The 18802-nt window shown below is 38.3% G+C and overlaps 1 protein-coding gene across 2 annotated transcripts in view; it reads left to right on the forward strand.

The window, feature by feature from the left end:
* LOC131524255 (transcription initiation factor TFIID subunit 4) overlaps positions 1-18802 on the forward strand; it is a 106544-nt gene that overhangs the window by 44252 nt on the left and 43490 nt on the right. For both annotated transcript variants that reach the window (XM_058751199.1, XM_058751200.1), the window contains 2 exons: positions 3040-3165; positions 7377-7433. In XM_058751199.1, coding sequence (XP_058607182.1) covers positions 3040-3165; positions 7377-7433 — 183 coding nt within the window. The remainder of the gene's footprint in view (positions 1-3039; positions 3166-7376; positions 7434-18802) is intronic.

Below are 18802 nucleotides of genomic sequence, written 5' to 3' on the forward strand. Positions count from 1 at the left end.
CCCAATTTGGGTTGTTTTTAACCCAAGAGCTGGGTGAATATAGGACAGAACACATTTGGAGTTAATTTTATCCAGCAAATTGGGTTGTTTTTTTAACCTATCATAATGAGTTGATTTAACCCAGCTAATGGGTTGATTCATTTTTATTATAATACTAGCTTATTTTTTTACTTTATACATGAAATAATGTTTACAGATGAACTTAAATCCTCTAAACTTTTGTAAAATACTCCACAACCACTGGTTTGCATGATAACTTCCTTGATTTTCCTTTATTTATCATTTACAGCATTGTTTATATCGTTTTTATGTAGGCTATACATATTGCCTATTTAAACTCGTTTAACAAACATTAAAAGTAAAAATTAAACATTAAACAGAAGTAATTCACGTGTAATCGACCAGTCTCTGTTATTCTGTTTCCACCGTAACTGCGCTGGCTCTCGTGCCCGAGCTGGAGTCGTGTTTGGTGGGGAACTACTCACGGATAAGACGTCTGAAATAGGATCTGAGGAACATAAAAACTACCCAAACATTGGGTTGTTATGTCTGACTCAGGAGCTGGGTAACACAAAAACTACCCAAACACTGAAAAAATAACCTCAAAAAATGACCCAAAAGGCTCAACCCAGCATTTGGGATAAAAAAATAACCCAGGATTTTTTAGTGTGTATATATTCTATGTTGCTGTAAATAGTTTTCTACAAAGGACACTAATGTCATCCGACAGTCACAAACACACATTATTTAATTTGTCTGCTCACAGCAAAAACTAATCAAACATCATTAACATGAACATCATTTTGCCTGTTCAACACTTTAAACATTTGAAGAGAGAAACCATGATTTATTTATGAACACGCTACATAAAGTTCTATATGTTAAAATTAGTTATGCATGAAGTTAGGTATTCATTTGTCTGTTTATCTGTGTATACAACACCCTAACAACCATCCAGAACCATCTAGGGATGCCCTAGAAATACCATAGCAACCACCTTGTATACCCTAGCAACTGTCTAGCAACACCTAAGAAACCACCCAGAAAGCCCTAGAACCCATCTTGATCACCCTAGCAACCACTTAACAATGCCCTAGAAACCATCTTGAACACCCTAGCAACCACCTAGCAATGTCTTATCAACTATACAGATCTCTTTGGCAGCACCCTAGCAACCACCTAGGAACACCAAAGCAACCACCCACATCATTATTCCAACAAGAAACCATCCACGTTGCCTAGTGATACCCTGACAATGCCCTAGCAACCACCTACAACAGCCTAGAAACCAATCACATCACTCTAGCTTAGTAACACCTTAGCAACCACCCAGAATGCCCTAGAAACCCTTTGGAACACCCTAGAAATAGCCTAGCAATGCCCTAGCAACCATATAGAACTTCTTGGCTGCACTCTAGCAACCACCCAGAAAGCCCTAGCAACCATTGAGAATAACCTAGCAACCACCCACATCACCTTAGCAACAGCTTGCAACACCCAAGTAACCATCTTGGACATCCAAGCAGCTGCCTAGCAACCGCTCACAACAGGCTAGCAATAACCTAGCAACAACCTTGAACACCCTAATCACTGCCTAGCAGTTCCCCAGCAACCAAACAGAACTCCTTAGCAGCACCCTAGCAACAGCCTTGAAAGACCCAAGCAACCAACCAGAATACCCTAGAAACTTTCTGAACAACCTAGCAATTCAGCTCCGGGGGGTGAATAAAGGCCTCCTGTAGCGAATCGATGCGTTTTTGTAAGAAAAATATCAATATTTAAAACGATATAAACGTTTTGTAACTTCCGCTACCTGTCGACAGAAGCAGACAGGTAAACAATTTTCATTTTTGGATGAACTAACCCTTTAAAATGCCGCAGCACCCACCCAAAACACCCTAGCAACACCATAGCAACAACCCAAACTGCCATCAAAACCATCTTGAACACCCTAGTGACCACTTAGCAATGCTGTAGCAACTAGATCTCATGGCAGCACCCTAGCATTGACCCAAATGCCCCAGCAGTCATCCAAAACACACTAGCAACACCATATCAACCACCCAAACTGCCATAGAAACCATCTTGAACACCCTAGTGACCACTTAGCAGTGCCCTAGCAATCACTTGTCTGTCTAACTGGCTGTTTTACTGAAAAACTTGTCTGGTTTACTGAAGTTTGTCTTGATAAACTTTCTGGTTGTATGTATTCTATTGTTAGTTCACTTTGCATGTCTATGCGTGCAGCTTTAATGTTAAAATGTATTAGATATGTGCATATTTTTGACTGTTAGTTCATGTTAACACACATAATCATATTGTAAAGTGCAGCTGAAATCCTGCTGTTGAAGTGCAAACTTTTGGGCACATGAATTACAAAGAGACAGAAGCAGACAGGTAAACAATTCACTATTCAAACCCACAGCCAGAGAGTCCGACACGCACTTTCCCCGCATCGCATTAAACACAGCGCTCTTTCAAGAGACTCGCATTAACGGGAACCCAAAACAAACCCACAAAGGAGGAAAAGCAGGTGGCGGAGCGCTTTAGAAGCTGTTTATTTGTGTACATGGCGAGTAGTTTAGCGGAGAGGAATGCTGTCACGGACGCACGTTTTGTTTTTTTGTTTTTCTGTTTGGTGTGTGTTGTGGCTTTTTTGTTGCGTCTGCCGTTCTCCGCGCGCCGCTTTATAAATGAGCCGTACGAGACGTGCCTGTGTGAAGAAACTGACATCAGCAAAAAACAAGAGCGTCCTGAAAGAGGCACGGCTGACTTCATAGCCAACAAAGGACAGGAGAGACGGAGGCAGGGATGAGAGGAGAGACGAGCTTGTCAGAAAATGAAAAGAGGCAGGGGTAGCACAGGAAGTGCTCAAAACATCGAGGTCGCTTTCTGAAGTAAACATGTTTTTTGCGCTCATCCCGTAAACTTCCGTCTCACCTGCCTAAGAAGAAAGTTTTCATCGTGATTGAGTCATAAACACTCATAAATAAGTTAAAATGTGTATCAAAACTTCTCCTGACCTCTTTCTCTCTGCAGGAAGACGAGTGGTACGAGCAGTCGTCTGATGTGCGCTCGCAGCTCAAGTTTTTTGAACAGCTGGAACGGATGGAAAAGCAGAGGAAAGATGAGCGAGAACGAGAGATTCTCCTCAGAGCGGCCAAGGTAATCTGGCACCTCGTAATCTCAGATCCATAAACATTAATGATGGGATCTCATCTGCAGAACAACAGAAATTCTGCACCTTGCTACAAACTGGATAAATAAATGGGTTAGATTGCCCACGCTTGTTAATTTAAGTTATTGTATCAACCACAAACCATCTTTGCTTAATAAGCTAAAAATGTCACTTGTATCAGTTCTAAAATCTATAGACATTTGCTTATTGAAATGGACTAAATATTGTGTAAAATTAGTGGTATCATGAAACTGTATTATGTTTATTTCCATTAGCTATCCTGATTGCAAGATTTCAATATCTTCATCGATCATATCAGTCAGACCCATAAACCAATGAACCTTAAAAAAAATTAATTTAGCACCAAACTAGGGTTCATGAACTGAATTAAAAAAGGTAAAAATTAAAACAATTAAATAATGGAAAAATAAAAAGAATCAAATAAAACACTATTTTTTTTTGTATTATTTAATATTTATTTATTTGTAAAGATTTTATTGGTTTACCTGCATGTCGTGTGACCATTTGCCAACATCAGAGAACCATGACATGTGAATATACTGATAAATTCTAGAAATTTTAACTTAAAATGCCAGGGGGAGTCAGTATTTAGGTCAAAATGGCACATCTGACAAAAAAGTCGATTAGGTTTTTATAAAACACCAGCCAAGAAGATTGTTGAGCCACATATTGGGTTGGTGTTATTTCAGATATTTTGCATTAATAAGTAAATTTGTCATTATCAGATGCCTAAAATTTGCAATAAATCTGGGATTTTCATTGCTTTGTCACCTTGACTAAAGCCTAAAGACTAAAACCTATAAAAAACATTTATTACTTGAAATAAAATAAACTTTTAAATGAAATAATATAAAATATAAAAAGTGTATATGTTTCAGCTAGGTGCCAAAGCAACATTTTTTAATTTTCATTTAATAAAAATAAAAATAATAATAATAATAAAAATGACAAAAACACACAAGAAAGTAACCTAAACTTTAAAGTTAAAATGAAAATGGAAAATACAAAAATAAAAACCATATAAAATATAATATAATTCTCAGTAGTGTCTCAATGATACTGAGCCAATGGCATTAGATGACGTGTAGAAAGACAAACAGAATAAATGTCTGTGCAAATCACTCAGAAATCAAAAGCATTCTTGCATAATTTGTTGATTTAAAGAAATCAAATAAATCTTTTGTATAGTTGCATCAATTTATGCTTGTTTTGTTGCATCAAATTTTACAGATATCAAATTACAATAGCAAAATTAATTGGCAGTGGCAGTTAACCCAAGAATGTTTTTATTTACACAGAAACTTACTCATCTTTCATGAATTTGGCCCCGTGTCTCTGATCGGCACCCATTCATAGAGCTCAGCCCACAACTTATCTGAGGATGTCTGAACAAAGTTTACATTTGTGTCCATCGCGGTGCGTCTGATCCTGTGAAACGACCAGGAAGCCCCTGATAACCCCAAACGACAGACTTTCCAATTAAAGAGCCGATTGCGTCCACTCTGCCCTGCGCCCGTCGCCCCGAGCGGCACAGTGAAACAGTTTGGCTCGTTTCCGTCATTAATTCATTTAGCTCAGAGACGATGACCCGCCGTAAAGACCCCCTCGCACGGCCGAGTCTCGCCTCCCTTCGGCCTAATGGCGTTATTATGCTGCGGCGCGCGAGATTATATCTCCCAAAACGAGACAGTTTAGCTCATACTCAAGCTCGAATGGCCACGCCGACCTCCGTGACTTTGGGCCGGGATGAGATGTTACGCAAGCTGAAGTATCGCAGTTGTGAGGGATTTCAACTCCGCTGAAGCCTAAAATGCGATCAGGGAAACATGCTTATGTGTTTCCAGCTCGAATGCATCGTAAACGTGTCGTCTGTAGCTCTCTGAACTCAATAAATCAGTGCCAGTGTAGTCTGGTAACAATGAATGAATGAATTTTGACAGACAGAACAAACAAATCTTGTTTTATTTTGGGTTGAGATCATTCTGTGGGAGCACTGGTTTGTGTCCTTGTGTTCTCGCTCTGCGTCTTTAAGCTCAGCATGATTTGACCCCTTAAACATGAACCTACTAAAATAAATCTCATCGTCCATTTCAAATATGACTGGAGTCTTCGGGGACGAGCGCGAGGGCCAGGGGCCAAACGCATTACTCTCAGCCGAGATAGCGACCAGTACGTGAACCGCCTGATATATTTAAAACCAATTAGCGGCGAGGAAGGGCAGAGTACTGCCGCCCCTCTCCTCGCCGAGAGAGGGTGAGTTAGGAGACGTTCTCATGGGGCAATTAAAAAAAGACTGGAGACCTAAACACAAAGCCCTCAGGATCACACGCACACACCTCACACATCTCTCTCTCTTTAAAAGAGACCAAATGAGAGTAAAATCACACAAGGCCACGATTAAATGCTCTGACCACGCACACACAAGCTAAAGACACGCACAGGAAGAGAGAGCTGCAGGGATGACGTATTTTAGCATCACCCTGGAACCGGATTTTTCCATTGGCTTTTAGATTATTGCAGAAAATAAGCTCTGTGAGTCTGATTCTTACACATTCCGTTCATCAAGATAATCACCACTACTGAGCTTCTGACAGCTCTATCAGTCTTTAAGGCAAGATGCTATAGGCAAAAACATTGTTCATGCAATGGTCAGTTTTGAGATTTTAGGCTATTTGGCTTTTCATTAAAGAAAAATACACTTTGAAGTGTCTATTTTATTGCACTTTTTACAGACTATTTTGTCAAAGTGAATTGAGCAGTACCTAAATACACCAAAGTTTAAAGTTTGATTTATTATTTTATTTTACAGAGGGGTTTGTTCATATAACATTTGCCTGATTTTATACAACATTTCATTTATTGAGCGATTAAAAGAGAGAAAAAAACTTTAATGTCATCAAAATAAAACAAGAATTTTGAGTTTTTCTGTTCGGTGATTTGATGTTTAATGTCCCCGACAACCTCTGTAGTCCTATTTAGACACTTGGTAGTTATCATCTTTTCAAGACACATAAAAAAAAGAAAAAAAGAAACACACAAGAAGGTATTAATGATGTGTTATATGTCATAGGATAAAATGTGAATATATCCTGAGCTTGTGTTAAACACAGACTTAATTCAGGCATTTAACTAAAAACCCATAAAACACTTTTTTTTTTTCATCAAAATTCAACATTCGTTTTGTTCATCAAGATAATCTTCACAAATTAACTTTGAAGCCTACATACAAAAGTAAAAAGCTAGAGTTAGGCTATAAACTAACTACACGTTTGCAGGAACACATTTAATCTTCAGACAACTTGTTCAATCATTATATAAAATCTACAAGTTGGAAAGTGTGAGTTATAATGGTTTCTAAGAGTGTAAGTAGAAACACATTGAGGCTGTAAAAGCATCTGGTGAGTGGATGAGTTTTACCTGTTCGGCGTGACAACATTTAATGTCCCCCATAACCTCTGTGGTCACATTTAGACACTTGGTAGTTGTCGTCTTTTCAAGATATGTAAAAACTTTTAAAAATTACAAGGGGGTATTTCTTATTTGTTTGATACCGTAAAATAAAACGGGAGAATATCTTTAGCATTTGTTAAACACAGACCTTGCATTTAACCAAAAACCCATTTTAAAAAGCCACTGATTTTGGCATGATGGACCTGGAAAAATCCAAATTTCTGGGTTTTAGGACTCATTCCTGTTGCACTTTGTGATGAAAGGGCCACTAGATGCATGTTTGGGCTGCAGACCACTCTTATAGTTTTGACACAAACACACAAACAAATTTGAGTAATTGTTAAATTTTTGACGTTTGTATGCACACACACACACACACACACACACACACACACACACACACACATTGATGATTCTCAATTGCACCTGCATTTGTGTGTGCGTGCATGTATTTTGTCTTTTGATTAGTAGTTGCCTGTGGCGGTGTGTGTGTGTGTGTTTGGAGGGCACAGCCTGTGGGTGTAAAATCACTCACCGCTGAACACACACACACACACACTCCGTCCTTGACACATCAGATCTGCCCTCGTTTGTCCGCAACTATTTTAGTGCGGCAGATGAAGTGAGCTCACGACACACTCTCACCTGCCGTCTGCCCATCTCTCCCTCCATCCTTCCTTCTGTCGTTCATCCTCCCTCCATTTCTCTCTCTCTCTTTCTCTCCCAGAGTCGCTCGCGGCAAGAAGATCCAGAACAAGCCCGTCTGAAGCAGAAAGCAAAGGAGGTGAGGCTTCCATCATTACCACTGACATTTCAAGGCTCCCGCAGATGAATTTTTTATGCTGTGCTACATATGTAATGCCATTTAAAGTCTGACTCTGGGAAAAAAAAAGAAGAAAGTTTGAGAAATTATTTTCATTGATTGATGTCCTGCGAAAAAATGAGCGTTTTCCTCTTTTTCTCCAGCTCTGAGCTGGTATTTAGGAGAATGTGCTGCACTTTTATCCGGGGCGGAATGGGGAATCTGATTGGAGATGAAGTCAGAGTTTTTCCCGTTTGACGGATAATTTGCCGAAGCCATTAGCATCATAAAGGCGAATGGCGTGGTCTTGCGCTCGCAAGAAGGGAGACAATTAGTAACCGGTATGAGGCACAAATTGCTTGCTTGTGTCTTCTCTCGCATTGATTTTTCTTTTTTTATGCTGCCAATTAAAAATAATGCTGTTCTCAATTCCTGGCAGATCTAATGACGCACTAATTTTTACAGAAAACGGTTGACTTTGATGCTGAGCTGATGCATGTGTTTATGGTATTTGAAGAAACTATTTCAGCTTTAGATGCGTGTGTTTGTGGTGTGCACGGTGATGTTTTCTCTCCGGCCATCACTGATGCACTGACTACAAAACCATGGCGCTGTGGACGTGAGTCCAAACTAACCCTGTTTTGATACGAGCACACAACTGTAAATTTACAGACTTGGTTTGATTGTTCGACCCAAAGCTGAGTTCGATCCCACTCTTACAGGTGTGTTTTCACTGTGGATTAATGTTTTTGCCCCTTTGATTTTTACAGCTAAAACTATAACTTGTAAACAAAACATGTAAAGAACATGAGCTGCTCAGTGGCGGCAAGTCATGTGTTGACATAAGAATTGTGCAAAAGAGTTGCGATTTGCATGGAATTGGCCACAATCCACAGGAAGTTGAATTAGACATTTACATTTATATTTATGCATTTGGCAGACACTTTTATCCAAGGCAACGTACAGTACATTGCATTCAAGGTACACATATTATCAGTTAATGCTTTCCCTGGGAATCGAACCCATGACCTTTGTGTTGTTAGCCAGAAACGCAAAGGTTACGGGTTTGATTCCCAGAGAAACATTAACTGATAGCCTAATATCATGCTCTAATTTTGAGTTACAGAAAGTGTAATTAAATGTTAAACATAAAGAATTAAAAGTAAAAAAAATATTTGTGCATAAAACCTTCATATTTTTCAAGACTTTAAACTTTCAGACAAGACTTCAGCAAAGTTTGTCTTTGCAAACCTTCCTTATTTCTAATTAAAAATGACACTTATAAGTTAATTTTACATTTACATTTATGCATTTGGCAGACGCTTTTTTCAAGGTATGTACATTTACATTTAATCAGATCTTGCTTTCCCTGGGAATCGAACCCATGACCTTGCTCTACTGTTTGAGCGACAGGAAATTTGACCTCCTTAAATTCAAATTGCAATTTTGAATTTGCAAACAGGAATTAGAATTTAAATTGATTCTCAATTCAGTTCTGAATGGTACACAACTCTGCTTGATGAGCTGCGATGAGAAATGAAACATGTACACCATCTCTAGCGATGTACTCTCATGCATTAGGCATGATTGCTTTTGTACTACTAACTCCCATTTTAAAAACCCTAGACCCCCCATTTTCTTCCTTTTTGGATTCTATCTCTGTTCAACTCCAGATTTTTGTCTACCTGCAATCATAACTGATTATTTATACATTTTTTTGTTCATGCAAACCTCTCACAGTGCTGAAGTGGTTGCTAAGATGTTCAGAGTGTTCTTCAGCATGTTGCTTTTGCTACAGTGTTTTGGGTGGTTTCTTTCTGTCTGGTGTGAAAAGTGATCTGTGATCTTCTTGCCTGTAGATGTGCATTTGTGGTATGTTTTTCACCTGTTTCATGGTCCAGCAGGTGAACACGATGCATCTGAACACTTAGTAAAGAATCAATGCACTTCTTCTCAATAGCACACATGATTTGAGGAATAACAGTTTGCAGCATAAATGCATAACTTTAATACATAGTGCTAAAGGTTTGGTAACTAACTATCATCCATGTATCTTCTCTGGATCTCCCGACTGTCATCTGTCCATCTTTTCTTTAGGTATCACCCATGTTTCCTCTCTCTCTCTCTCTCGCTCCACATTAGAGAGGTGTAACCCTTTCGAGTGGATTGTAGTCTTCCCATCAGCCTGTGCTGTATGTAAATGAGGTGATTTGTAATAGGCTGTGCCCGAGGCCGTGTGATCAAAGTGGATCTCCGCCCTGTTAAGTGGCAGGCAGCTCATCATCTCAACACAGCCAGATTAACTTTCCAACCCACAGAACGACTACTACTGCTCACACACACACACACGCTCGCCCCGTCTGTGTTGTCAAAAACTCCCAACTTGTTTCCAATCAGAATTTTAAAAAGGCTGAAATCTCACTTTTATTTGCTGTTGCACCAGAAATGGCGTTTTCCCGTCTCTCTCTCTCTCTCTCTGGGCGTAATGGCCGTGGTCGTTTCTCAGTGCGGTTCTTCCTCCGGTTTTCATCTCCTGATTGGCTGCAGGCGACAGAGCTGCTGTTTGCGTCTGTCGTAGAGGTTTCGCACATCTGCCCAAATTTTCATCAGGATAATGAGGTTGATCCGTGCTGCCTTCACTCTCTGTGACGGGTAGAACGGCGAGAGAGAGGTTTATTACTCATAACCACACCAGGACACACACACACACACACACACACAGACAGTATACTACACTTATGTGGTGTATGTGTTAAGAAAAGACTCTTTCTGCATCTGTTGTCACTTGTCTCGTGTCACTAGTAGTTATACCAACAATTTGATTTCACAACTCCTGATGAGATTTGCACAACAGTATAGTAATATAGTTTTAAAATTTGTCTAATTTACTCACTTATATTTTCATATATTTATAATAATAGAAAATATATTTACACGTTTGGAATGATGCGGGTGAGTAAATGGTGGCAATGGTGTAAATTCTTATTTTTGACTTGACATGTCTTATATCTTTCTCCTAGATTGTAATGAGATTAAATTGAGAGCAAATAGAGATGTCTGCTGAAGTCTCCTGCTTCTCAGATGTTTCTCCTAAGAAAAAGGCTCCTGGAATCTCACATTTGCCTCCTCTAGCATTTCAGAAGAGATCTCAAAAATGTCTCAAATCTCAATTTGGTCTCAAATATTCCTCATCAAATTCTACCAATGATCTGCTCTTCTAAGCACATTAACTTTATATCGTTAAAGTTCATAGTTAACCTGAAACACAATGAGATCTCCAGAGCAATGAAAGAGCAAATTTGAGCAATCACATTTTTTCCGGAGCCACACAATTTGTGACCCAATTCATCATTTGTGTCACTAAAGCGAATAAAATGATTTTTATATCTATATATACTGTATATACATGCTGGATGCATTGTATAGCTATGGGAGCTATAAAATGAATTTGGAGAGCAGCTCAGAAATGTCACTTAACAAGAAATGTTTGAGTCCATTGTTGAGATCTCTGAGTTTTAATTTGCAGATTTCGGCGTTTTGGCAAATCCAAGCGTAGTTTGAGACATTTTTGAGCTATTTTCTGAAAGTAAAGCCAATCTGGGTAGAAGTTTCTCCTGAGTTTTTTCAATTTGCTCTCCATTTAAAAATGCAATTGAGATATCGACGCGATCCAACTTGTGATTTTTCTTTCCTTTGGGAGACGCCGTTTATCTGCCTCGACAAGTGCGTGCGTCTGATGGACAGATGTTGTCTGATCGGGGCAGGTTTCCTAACCATTTGTCTTTTTCAGCCCTTCACAAACATCCGATTCCCCATAATGTCATCGAGCGCGTGTGTTCGGGAACCTATTTCCACAGTCCTCAGCGATGCCCAAAGGTCAGATGGGATATTTTTAAAGTGCCCTCGGTGAAAATCAATGCCCAAAAAAAGAGACGGGATGCAGGAACAGGGCCGCCCGCCCTAATCAGCAGCGCCTGGCCGCAGATACAACGAATCTGCAGAGAAAAGCGGAAAGATTGCGAGGGGACACATGACAAATAGAGAGAGGAAGAAGGCAAAATAAAGTGAAAGAAGCCACAAATACATAAAAGAGAGCGAGCGAGAGAAGCCCTGGCAGATACATCACTGTGTCAGGTCACACAGACACTCTGCGGCCACAGATTCATCATCGCTGCCCTGCTCTCAACAGGAGAGGAGAGGCGAGGCAGGGCAGAGGACGCAGAGTGACCACTGCTGACCACCTGGGTAAACCGGTGCATTTTACCACAACAGCCCCTGGTCCTGCGCGCCCGCCGGCCGCTGTGTCACAGACAAGGACAGAGTAACAGAGGTGGCGGTAAACGTTTGCTCCCGGTGCCGCTAAACGCATGAGTTTGTACCGCTGCTGATGACAAACACAGAAGAAGTGAATCTGCTTGAGATCAATCAGAGATCTTTAGACCAAAACGAGAGATAAATCATCTAAAAATTAACATTCTGTAATCCGTCATCATTTACTCACCCTGCTACTGTTCCGATCTGCACACAATACAAACAGCCTGAACACAAAAGAAGATGAAATAGAATTTTCCTAAATTATATGTGTATAAATCATTACTTTTATTCAGCAAGGATGCATTAAGTTGATCAAAAGTGACAGTAAATACATTTATAAAATAAATGCTGTTCTTTTGAACTTCCTATTCATCAAATAATCCTGAAACACAAATTGTAACAGCAGCACAACTGTTTTCAATGTTGATAATAATCAGAAACGTTTCTTGAGAAGCAAATCAGCATATTAGAATGATTTCTGAAGGATCATGTGACACTGAAGACTGGAGTAATGATGCTGAAAATTCAGCTTTGATCAAAGCAATAAAATACATTTTAACATATATTTACATAGGAAACAGTTGTTTTAAATTCTAATAATATTTCACATTGGTACTGTATTTTTGACCAAATAAATGCAGCCTTGGTGAGCAGAAGAGACCTTGAGTTGTGGGCGGGACTATCTGATTAATTGACCAATAGAGATGAAATCAATATCAAAATATTTTAATATATAACAAAAGATATGGACAGTACTGTTGCAGCCTGCCACAGAAATAGAGTTTACTTTTGGAAACCGTTTCCATTAACGTCCAATTAGACCAATTCTGAAAAAAATATGGTCCGATATACCTATGTGGTCATCGTTAATATATTGTTAATTGTGTTTGGTGAGTGAATTTCACTTCATCCCTGACCTGATTTGCAACGGTTTGTCCTCTCTCCCCTCTATGCGTCTAACTTTCTCTCGTTCTTGTTTGTATTTCACATCCCTGTGAATCTGAGATCCTTCACGTGAAACTTGGATGTGTCCGTTGGGAATCTCTTGGCTTTTTGTTCGGATAATTTTCCTCAAATATTTTCCCTCCTCAGGCGGTTGCAGTTTCTTTCTCATTCCTCTGTTCTCACCATTCTTTTTTCCCTCCGTCTACTTCTCTGTTTTAATGCTAGCATTGCGTTCTTACACCACAGCATTATGGGTAGCAGCCCGATCCAATAAGACTGAGATGCATAAAAGAGCCACAGACACAAACATCCCATAATGCCTGAACATTCTGGTTCCTTCTGTAAAGCAAACTATCCTTCGGAAAATGTGACTATGCAGAAGGAAAGACGCGCTGTGAGTGGAGCTTTGTGTGGATTGATTTAGACCTCAGAATGTGATGAGATGTTTCCATTATAGAAGGAATTTGAATTGTTCCGATACGTAAAAATCTACTTGAAATTTGAAAGTATATTTTAAATTACTCCAAATCTGTTTTTAGTTACTGATGTTTGCTAAATTAAGCATCAGTATTACTAGTGCTCATCGTTATACTTGAAACATAAATAGAGATCAGACTTGAGGGTGAACCGTGCAAAAATGCTCAAAGTTTCAGATTAAGTCTGATCTTCATCTCAGATATTTCTCTTTTTTTTTTTTTTATTCAATTTTATATGCATAACAAACTCAATACAAACAAAACAAGCACGGAAATATGATGAAATCAGATGTTTCTCCTAAAATTATAAGAAAATAATATAAATAATGCTATAAAATAGTATATAGAAGTTCAGAGGGAAAATCTGATAAGAAATATTCAGTTCATATTGATATCTTGGCAAATCTGTGCACAGTTTAAGACCTTGCTGAGATTGTTTAAAGGAGACACATTTGAGATCACCAAGGCCTTTTTTTTTTCCGAGAAAAGCAAGAATATTTGGCACCATTTGCTCTCTATTTAATCTCATTGCTGTCTAGGAGAAACATTTGAGATACATTTGATTCTAATCTCAATGAAAATTCCAAAAATACATTTAAAAAGCCCTTTTTATAAGACAAAAGATGTTACTCAGCTGCTGAAACGTCTGTCCTGGATCTGTTTTTATTTTCCTCTTTGTGGTTGCTTGTTTCATCCCTAAAATTCCTGAAGTCAAATTTGAGACGTGAGAAAGAAGGAATGGGGAAAAAAGAAGCGGAGAAGAAAAGCAAGCTTTAAAAATACCTTTGGTGTTCCTGTGTGTTTGTGAATATTATTACAAAGTGCCGTAATGAGAGAAAGAACAACACAAAGCGAGATTTTTGCCTGCGAGCGAGATGGCGAGGAATCTGAACAGCGAAAGGCCCGAGTGTGTGTGTGTATGAGTGTGAGAGTGTGTGTGTGGCCGCCTGTAGGAGGTCTTTCTCTTTGTACGTGGATCTCCTTGGGATGTTAGTAGCAGGGGAATCAGGAATGAAGAGCTACTCTTTTGGGGATGAACTGATGGGTCTGAGTAACAGAGAAAAACACAACGAGAGAGAGAGAAAGAGAGGCGAATGGGACACAATGAACAGAAAGATGAAAGGGTTAGTGTTAGAAAACCAGACTCCAGACTAGCCATTCGCTTCTGTTTATCCGAAGGCGGCGACCTCTCTGTCTAGTGACCACATGGACAATTCAGCTGAGCTTTAGAGATTAATTAAAAAAAGAGTGATCTGCCATATTTGCTCTTGTCACCAACTACCACTGCCACTAAAACTAACAAACTGCTGTCTTACAGCTGTCCATTCTCCACACATATTCAGCCACTTTAGTTATGTGAGTGGATTGCTATGAATCGTTCAAAAGTTTGGGGTTGGTAATGTGTTTGAAAGAATCTCTATTCTGCTCACCAAGTTTGCATTTATTTGATAAAGTTTGCATTTATTTGATACTAGCCAAAAATACAGTAAAAACAGTGAAATATTATTACTATTTAAAATAGCTATTTTCTGTGTGAATATATGTTAAAATGTAATTTATTTCAGTGATCAAAGCTGTATTTTCAGCATCATTACTCGTCTTCGGTGTCACATGATCCTTCAGAAATCATTCTAAAAGAAATATTTCTGATTATTATCAATGTTGAAATCAGTCATGCTGCTGAATATTTTTGTGGAAACCGTGATACGTTTTATTTTTCAGGATTCGCAGATGAATAGAAAGTTCAGAAGAACAGCATTTATTTGAAATAGAGATCTTTTGTCACATTCTAAATGTCTTGACTGACATTTTTGATCAACTTGGTGCATCCTTGCTGAAAAAAACTATTAGTTTCTTTAAAAGTTACTTGTAATTTGATGAACTTCATCTAATTAATTTTTTTTAAACTGCGTATTAAAAAGCATTTGTTATATCATTTCTTTACAACAGAGCTAGACTGTGATGCATCTGGCCTCCGGTCATCATTTGTTTCTAACCATGTTTATGCAGCAACTAACGTCATTCATGAAACACAAGTAAAGGAACTTCAGTGTAAATCATAAATCACATTTATGCACCACTCTATGTTAGAATGGTTTATGTTTGATTCAGACTGATAATATGTCCGCCTGTCACATTGATGCAACAATTTACATGTAATAAGAATGATTTTACAAGCAATTTACACAGAAATTCCCTCTGCTGTTTCAGGAACAGTGTTGGGTGTAACGCGTTACTGTAATTAAATTACTTATCCACTGAAAAAGTAAAGTAAGGGATTACTGTTCATTTTTAGGTAATTTAATTACAGTTACTTATAAAGTACTTGCGTTATAATTTAAAATAATAATTTAAACAGAAAAATAAATAATTTAAACAGTTCTAAAATCAATATTGAATTTGAAATCTAAATTTACCGTCTAAAGATAAAATTGAATGCAGCGTCTTTAACCCTCTGCGTGCCAGCGCGTTCACTTTCAGTTTTTCCTGATTCACAGAAACCTTAAATACTTAAATAGATAAGACTAAAATCAATCGAATCTAAAAAGGGCCTGCTTTTATTTGTGTACACTGCTAAAAACAACAAAACATTGTGCTTTTGCAAAATAAACAAAACAAACAGGCAGCACTTTCTGCCGTCTAGGTCGCCGTGAGCAACTTTCTACGCATCACAAATTCAACGAATATTTGACACAGATACATGAGAAATATGTCTATAGAACGCTTGTGTGTCTACTTTTAAATTGAACGAATTCAAATCGAAAATGAATATTCTCTGATTATATAATCCGTATGAAACTAAAGCGAGGTAGTCTTTCCCGTATTTTAAATTGAACGAATTCAAATCGAAAACAAATATTCTCTGATTATGTAATCCGTATGAAAGGTAGTCTTTCCCATATCTGAAAGCTTGAAGTGTCTACTTTTAAATTGAACGAATTCAAATCGAAAATGAATATTCTCTGATTATGTAATCCGTATGAAACTAAAGCGAGGTAGTCTTTCCCGTATCTGAGCTCATTATATGCAGTCACCTGCGCACAAACACCCTCATCTAGATACAAAAACAAATTGATTAAAAAAATAAATAATAAATCAAGATTTGTCTACAGCGCGATTGGACCCTGTACAGATTTTTACTAGTTGGGCTTTTCCTGAACATCTTGCCAAACTGAAATGTATTGTTTAACTGTTCTTAAGCTTTTTTGTTTTCCAGATATTTTGTTATTCAGAGTATTTCTATTTGTTAACCAATGAAGGTTTTTAAATATTACAGTTGTAAAGCTAAAAGGTTAAACTATTCTATGTTTGACTCAAATTGAAAGAATAAAGAGTTTAATTTCTATTAAGGTTTATAGGGATTTTAAGATGTAGCCTATTAGCAATTTAAATAATTAAGTTACTTATTGAGTAACTAAGTTACTTTTCAGACATAGTAATTAGTAAAGTAATTTAAATACAATATTGATGATGTAATTAATAGTAATAGTAATTAATTACTTTTTGAAAGTAACTTACCCAAAACTGTTCAGGAATGAAGCTTAATAAGTATAAAATGATTTTGCTTTTCTAAAATGATAGTAAAAATAAATTAAACTATATTTGCAAATATTAGAAAAATATGGAAATCAATATAATATTATAATTGCAAATTATATTGACATTTTATTCAACAGATTTTATTTAAATTTTTCTGCTGTTTAAGTGTAGCCTCAAACTGGTTAGTGAACATTGTGTGGTGGCGGGCGTCTTTGGTGCTTCCGATGCCGGTCGCTTCCAGTGCAGACGCGCTGTGATCTTTGACCCTTTACACTCTCGGCTCGAGGAACAAGACGGTGCATGCGGCCTCTGCCTCTCATTTCCCCTCCCCCTCGAGCATTTGCGGGAAAGAAGAACAGAGCGAGAGAAAGAAAGATGGTCGAGAGAGAGAGAGAGTTTTGAGAGAGTGTGCAAACCCCATCCGCATGTTTCCATTAGATTGTCGTGTTGGCTAATTAGAGAGCGGCGGTATGATTCACCTTGTTAATTAGAAGGACTTGCACACCATCGGCCCCGGGGCTCCGAGTGGGAAAACGAGAGATCCAGAGAACGAGAGGGCTCTTCTTCAACGCCCGCAGTCTCTCCTTCTCTGAAGATCCTTTTTCTGTTTGATTCGAAAATGAATAAATCATCGCGCATACGACTCTTCATCTGCCACCGATGCAAATTACAGCTGATCAATAGAAGGTGACGTCGCGCTACTTACGGAAGAAAGAAAAAGAGGTTGAGAGGGGAAAAGACTGCTTGCCCAAGCACGAGTGACACAAAAATGGAAATTTTCTACTTAGATAAGCGGGTTTTTAATGATCTCCTTTCGCAGGAGCCAAACGATGTTGCTTGAATGCGTTATTCTGAAATTCCCCTCCATATAACAACGCGAACCGCTCTCATTGTTTTCACTGCTGTTAAGTTAGTAACGCCAGAAATAATTAAAGATGGATACTAGCCAAGGTCAAACGGCGCACACATGTCTGTGGTTCTGTTGAATATGAATGGTGCTTTAAGAGCAGGAAGTGACCTCATAATGAGCCGGGCCCCTGGGGACGCCCGGGGCGTTTGTGTAATTGGGGTTTGGCTTGAACTGCAGGTCTCTGGAAATCTCTCCACAAAGAGCAAACTTCAGCCGGCTGCTTTAAAAACCCAGTGCTTTTACTGTATGAATGTGTTTTGATCTTCAGGGTCTTTCTGCTCGAGGTCAGCATGTTGAGCCCTGTTTGACCTTGAGGTCAGTTCACACATAGATCAATGATTTACACATCACTGTGAACTAATAATGGACATGCTGGCTCTAACCAGATCTGCTCATTAACTGCTCAAAAAATTGCTTAAAACTTTAGCATTGAAGAAATGGAACAGCATAAGTGCAGCTGAATCATGTCATGTGAAATGCTCATACTTAAAGACAGTATAAAATCAAAATAGCCATTCTTAGTTCATTTTTCTTAGGATCAACAATTCATAGGTGCATGTTATTCTAATGAAAAATATGTTCGTCTTCATAATCATTCATCAATGTATTTGTCTCTACTTCTGGATATTTTCCTCTACTTCTTGATAGATATTCAGATAGACATATAAGTACATTAAGTCTTACAATTTCCCATTGAGTATTTTGTCTCCCTAAGAAATACTACACGTTACATTAAAGAGGTCGATATTTGTGGAGTTAAAAAAAAAAAAAAGGTTCTTTTTTTTTTTTTTTTTGTTAAAAATGTATTTTTTCAGTTAAACATTAGTCTTAATTATTGTTTATTTTATTTTATTTTGATTATTAATTTAAGATGTTATTATTTGTGGATTTGTTACTATATTTGTGGATTTTATTTATTTATTTATGAAGAATTTTAGGACTCCAAAGAATAGCAGAGCACTGCTCAGTGTCCGGGGGCATGAGGGCGAGAGGGCAGATTTTGCCCCGTACTGGTCCTTTATGTTCCAGACTCCGGTGTTACTGAACCTCAGTGTTGCCCAGTGAAAGACCCCCCTCCCCAAACCACCCCAAACCAGCCCGATCCTCCCGTTCCGCTCCGACACAGACATCTGTCTGCAGGAGTGTGTGCGGTGCCGTGGGCCTGT

Source organism: Onychostoma macrolepis, chromosome 18 (assembly GCF_012432095.1).
Source record: "Onychostoma macrolepis isolate SWU-2019 chromosome 18, ASM1243209v1, whole genome shotgun sequence".
Taxonomy (NCBI): Eukaryota; Metazoa; Chordata; class Actinopteri; order Cypriniformes; family Cyprinidae; genus Onychostoma; species Onychostoma macrolepis.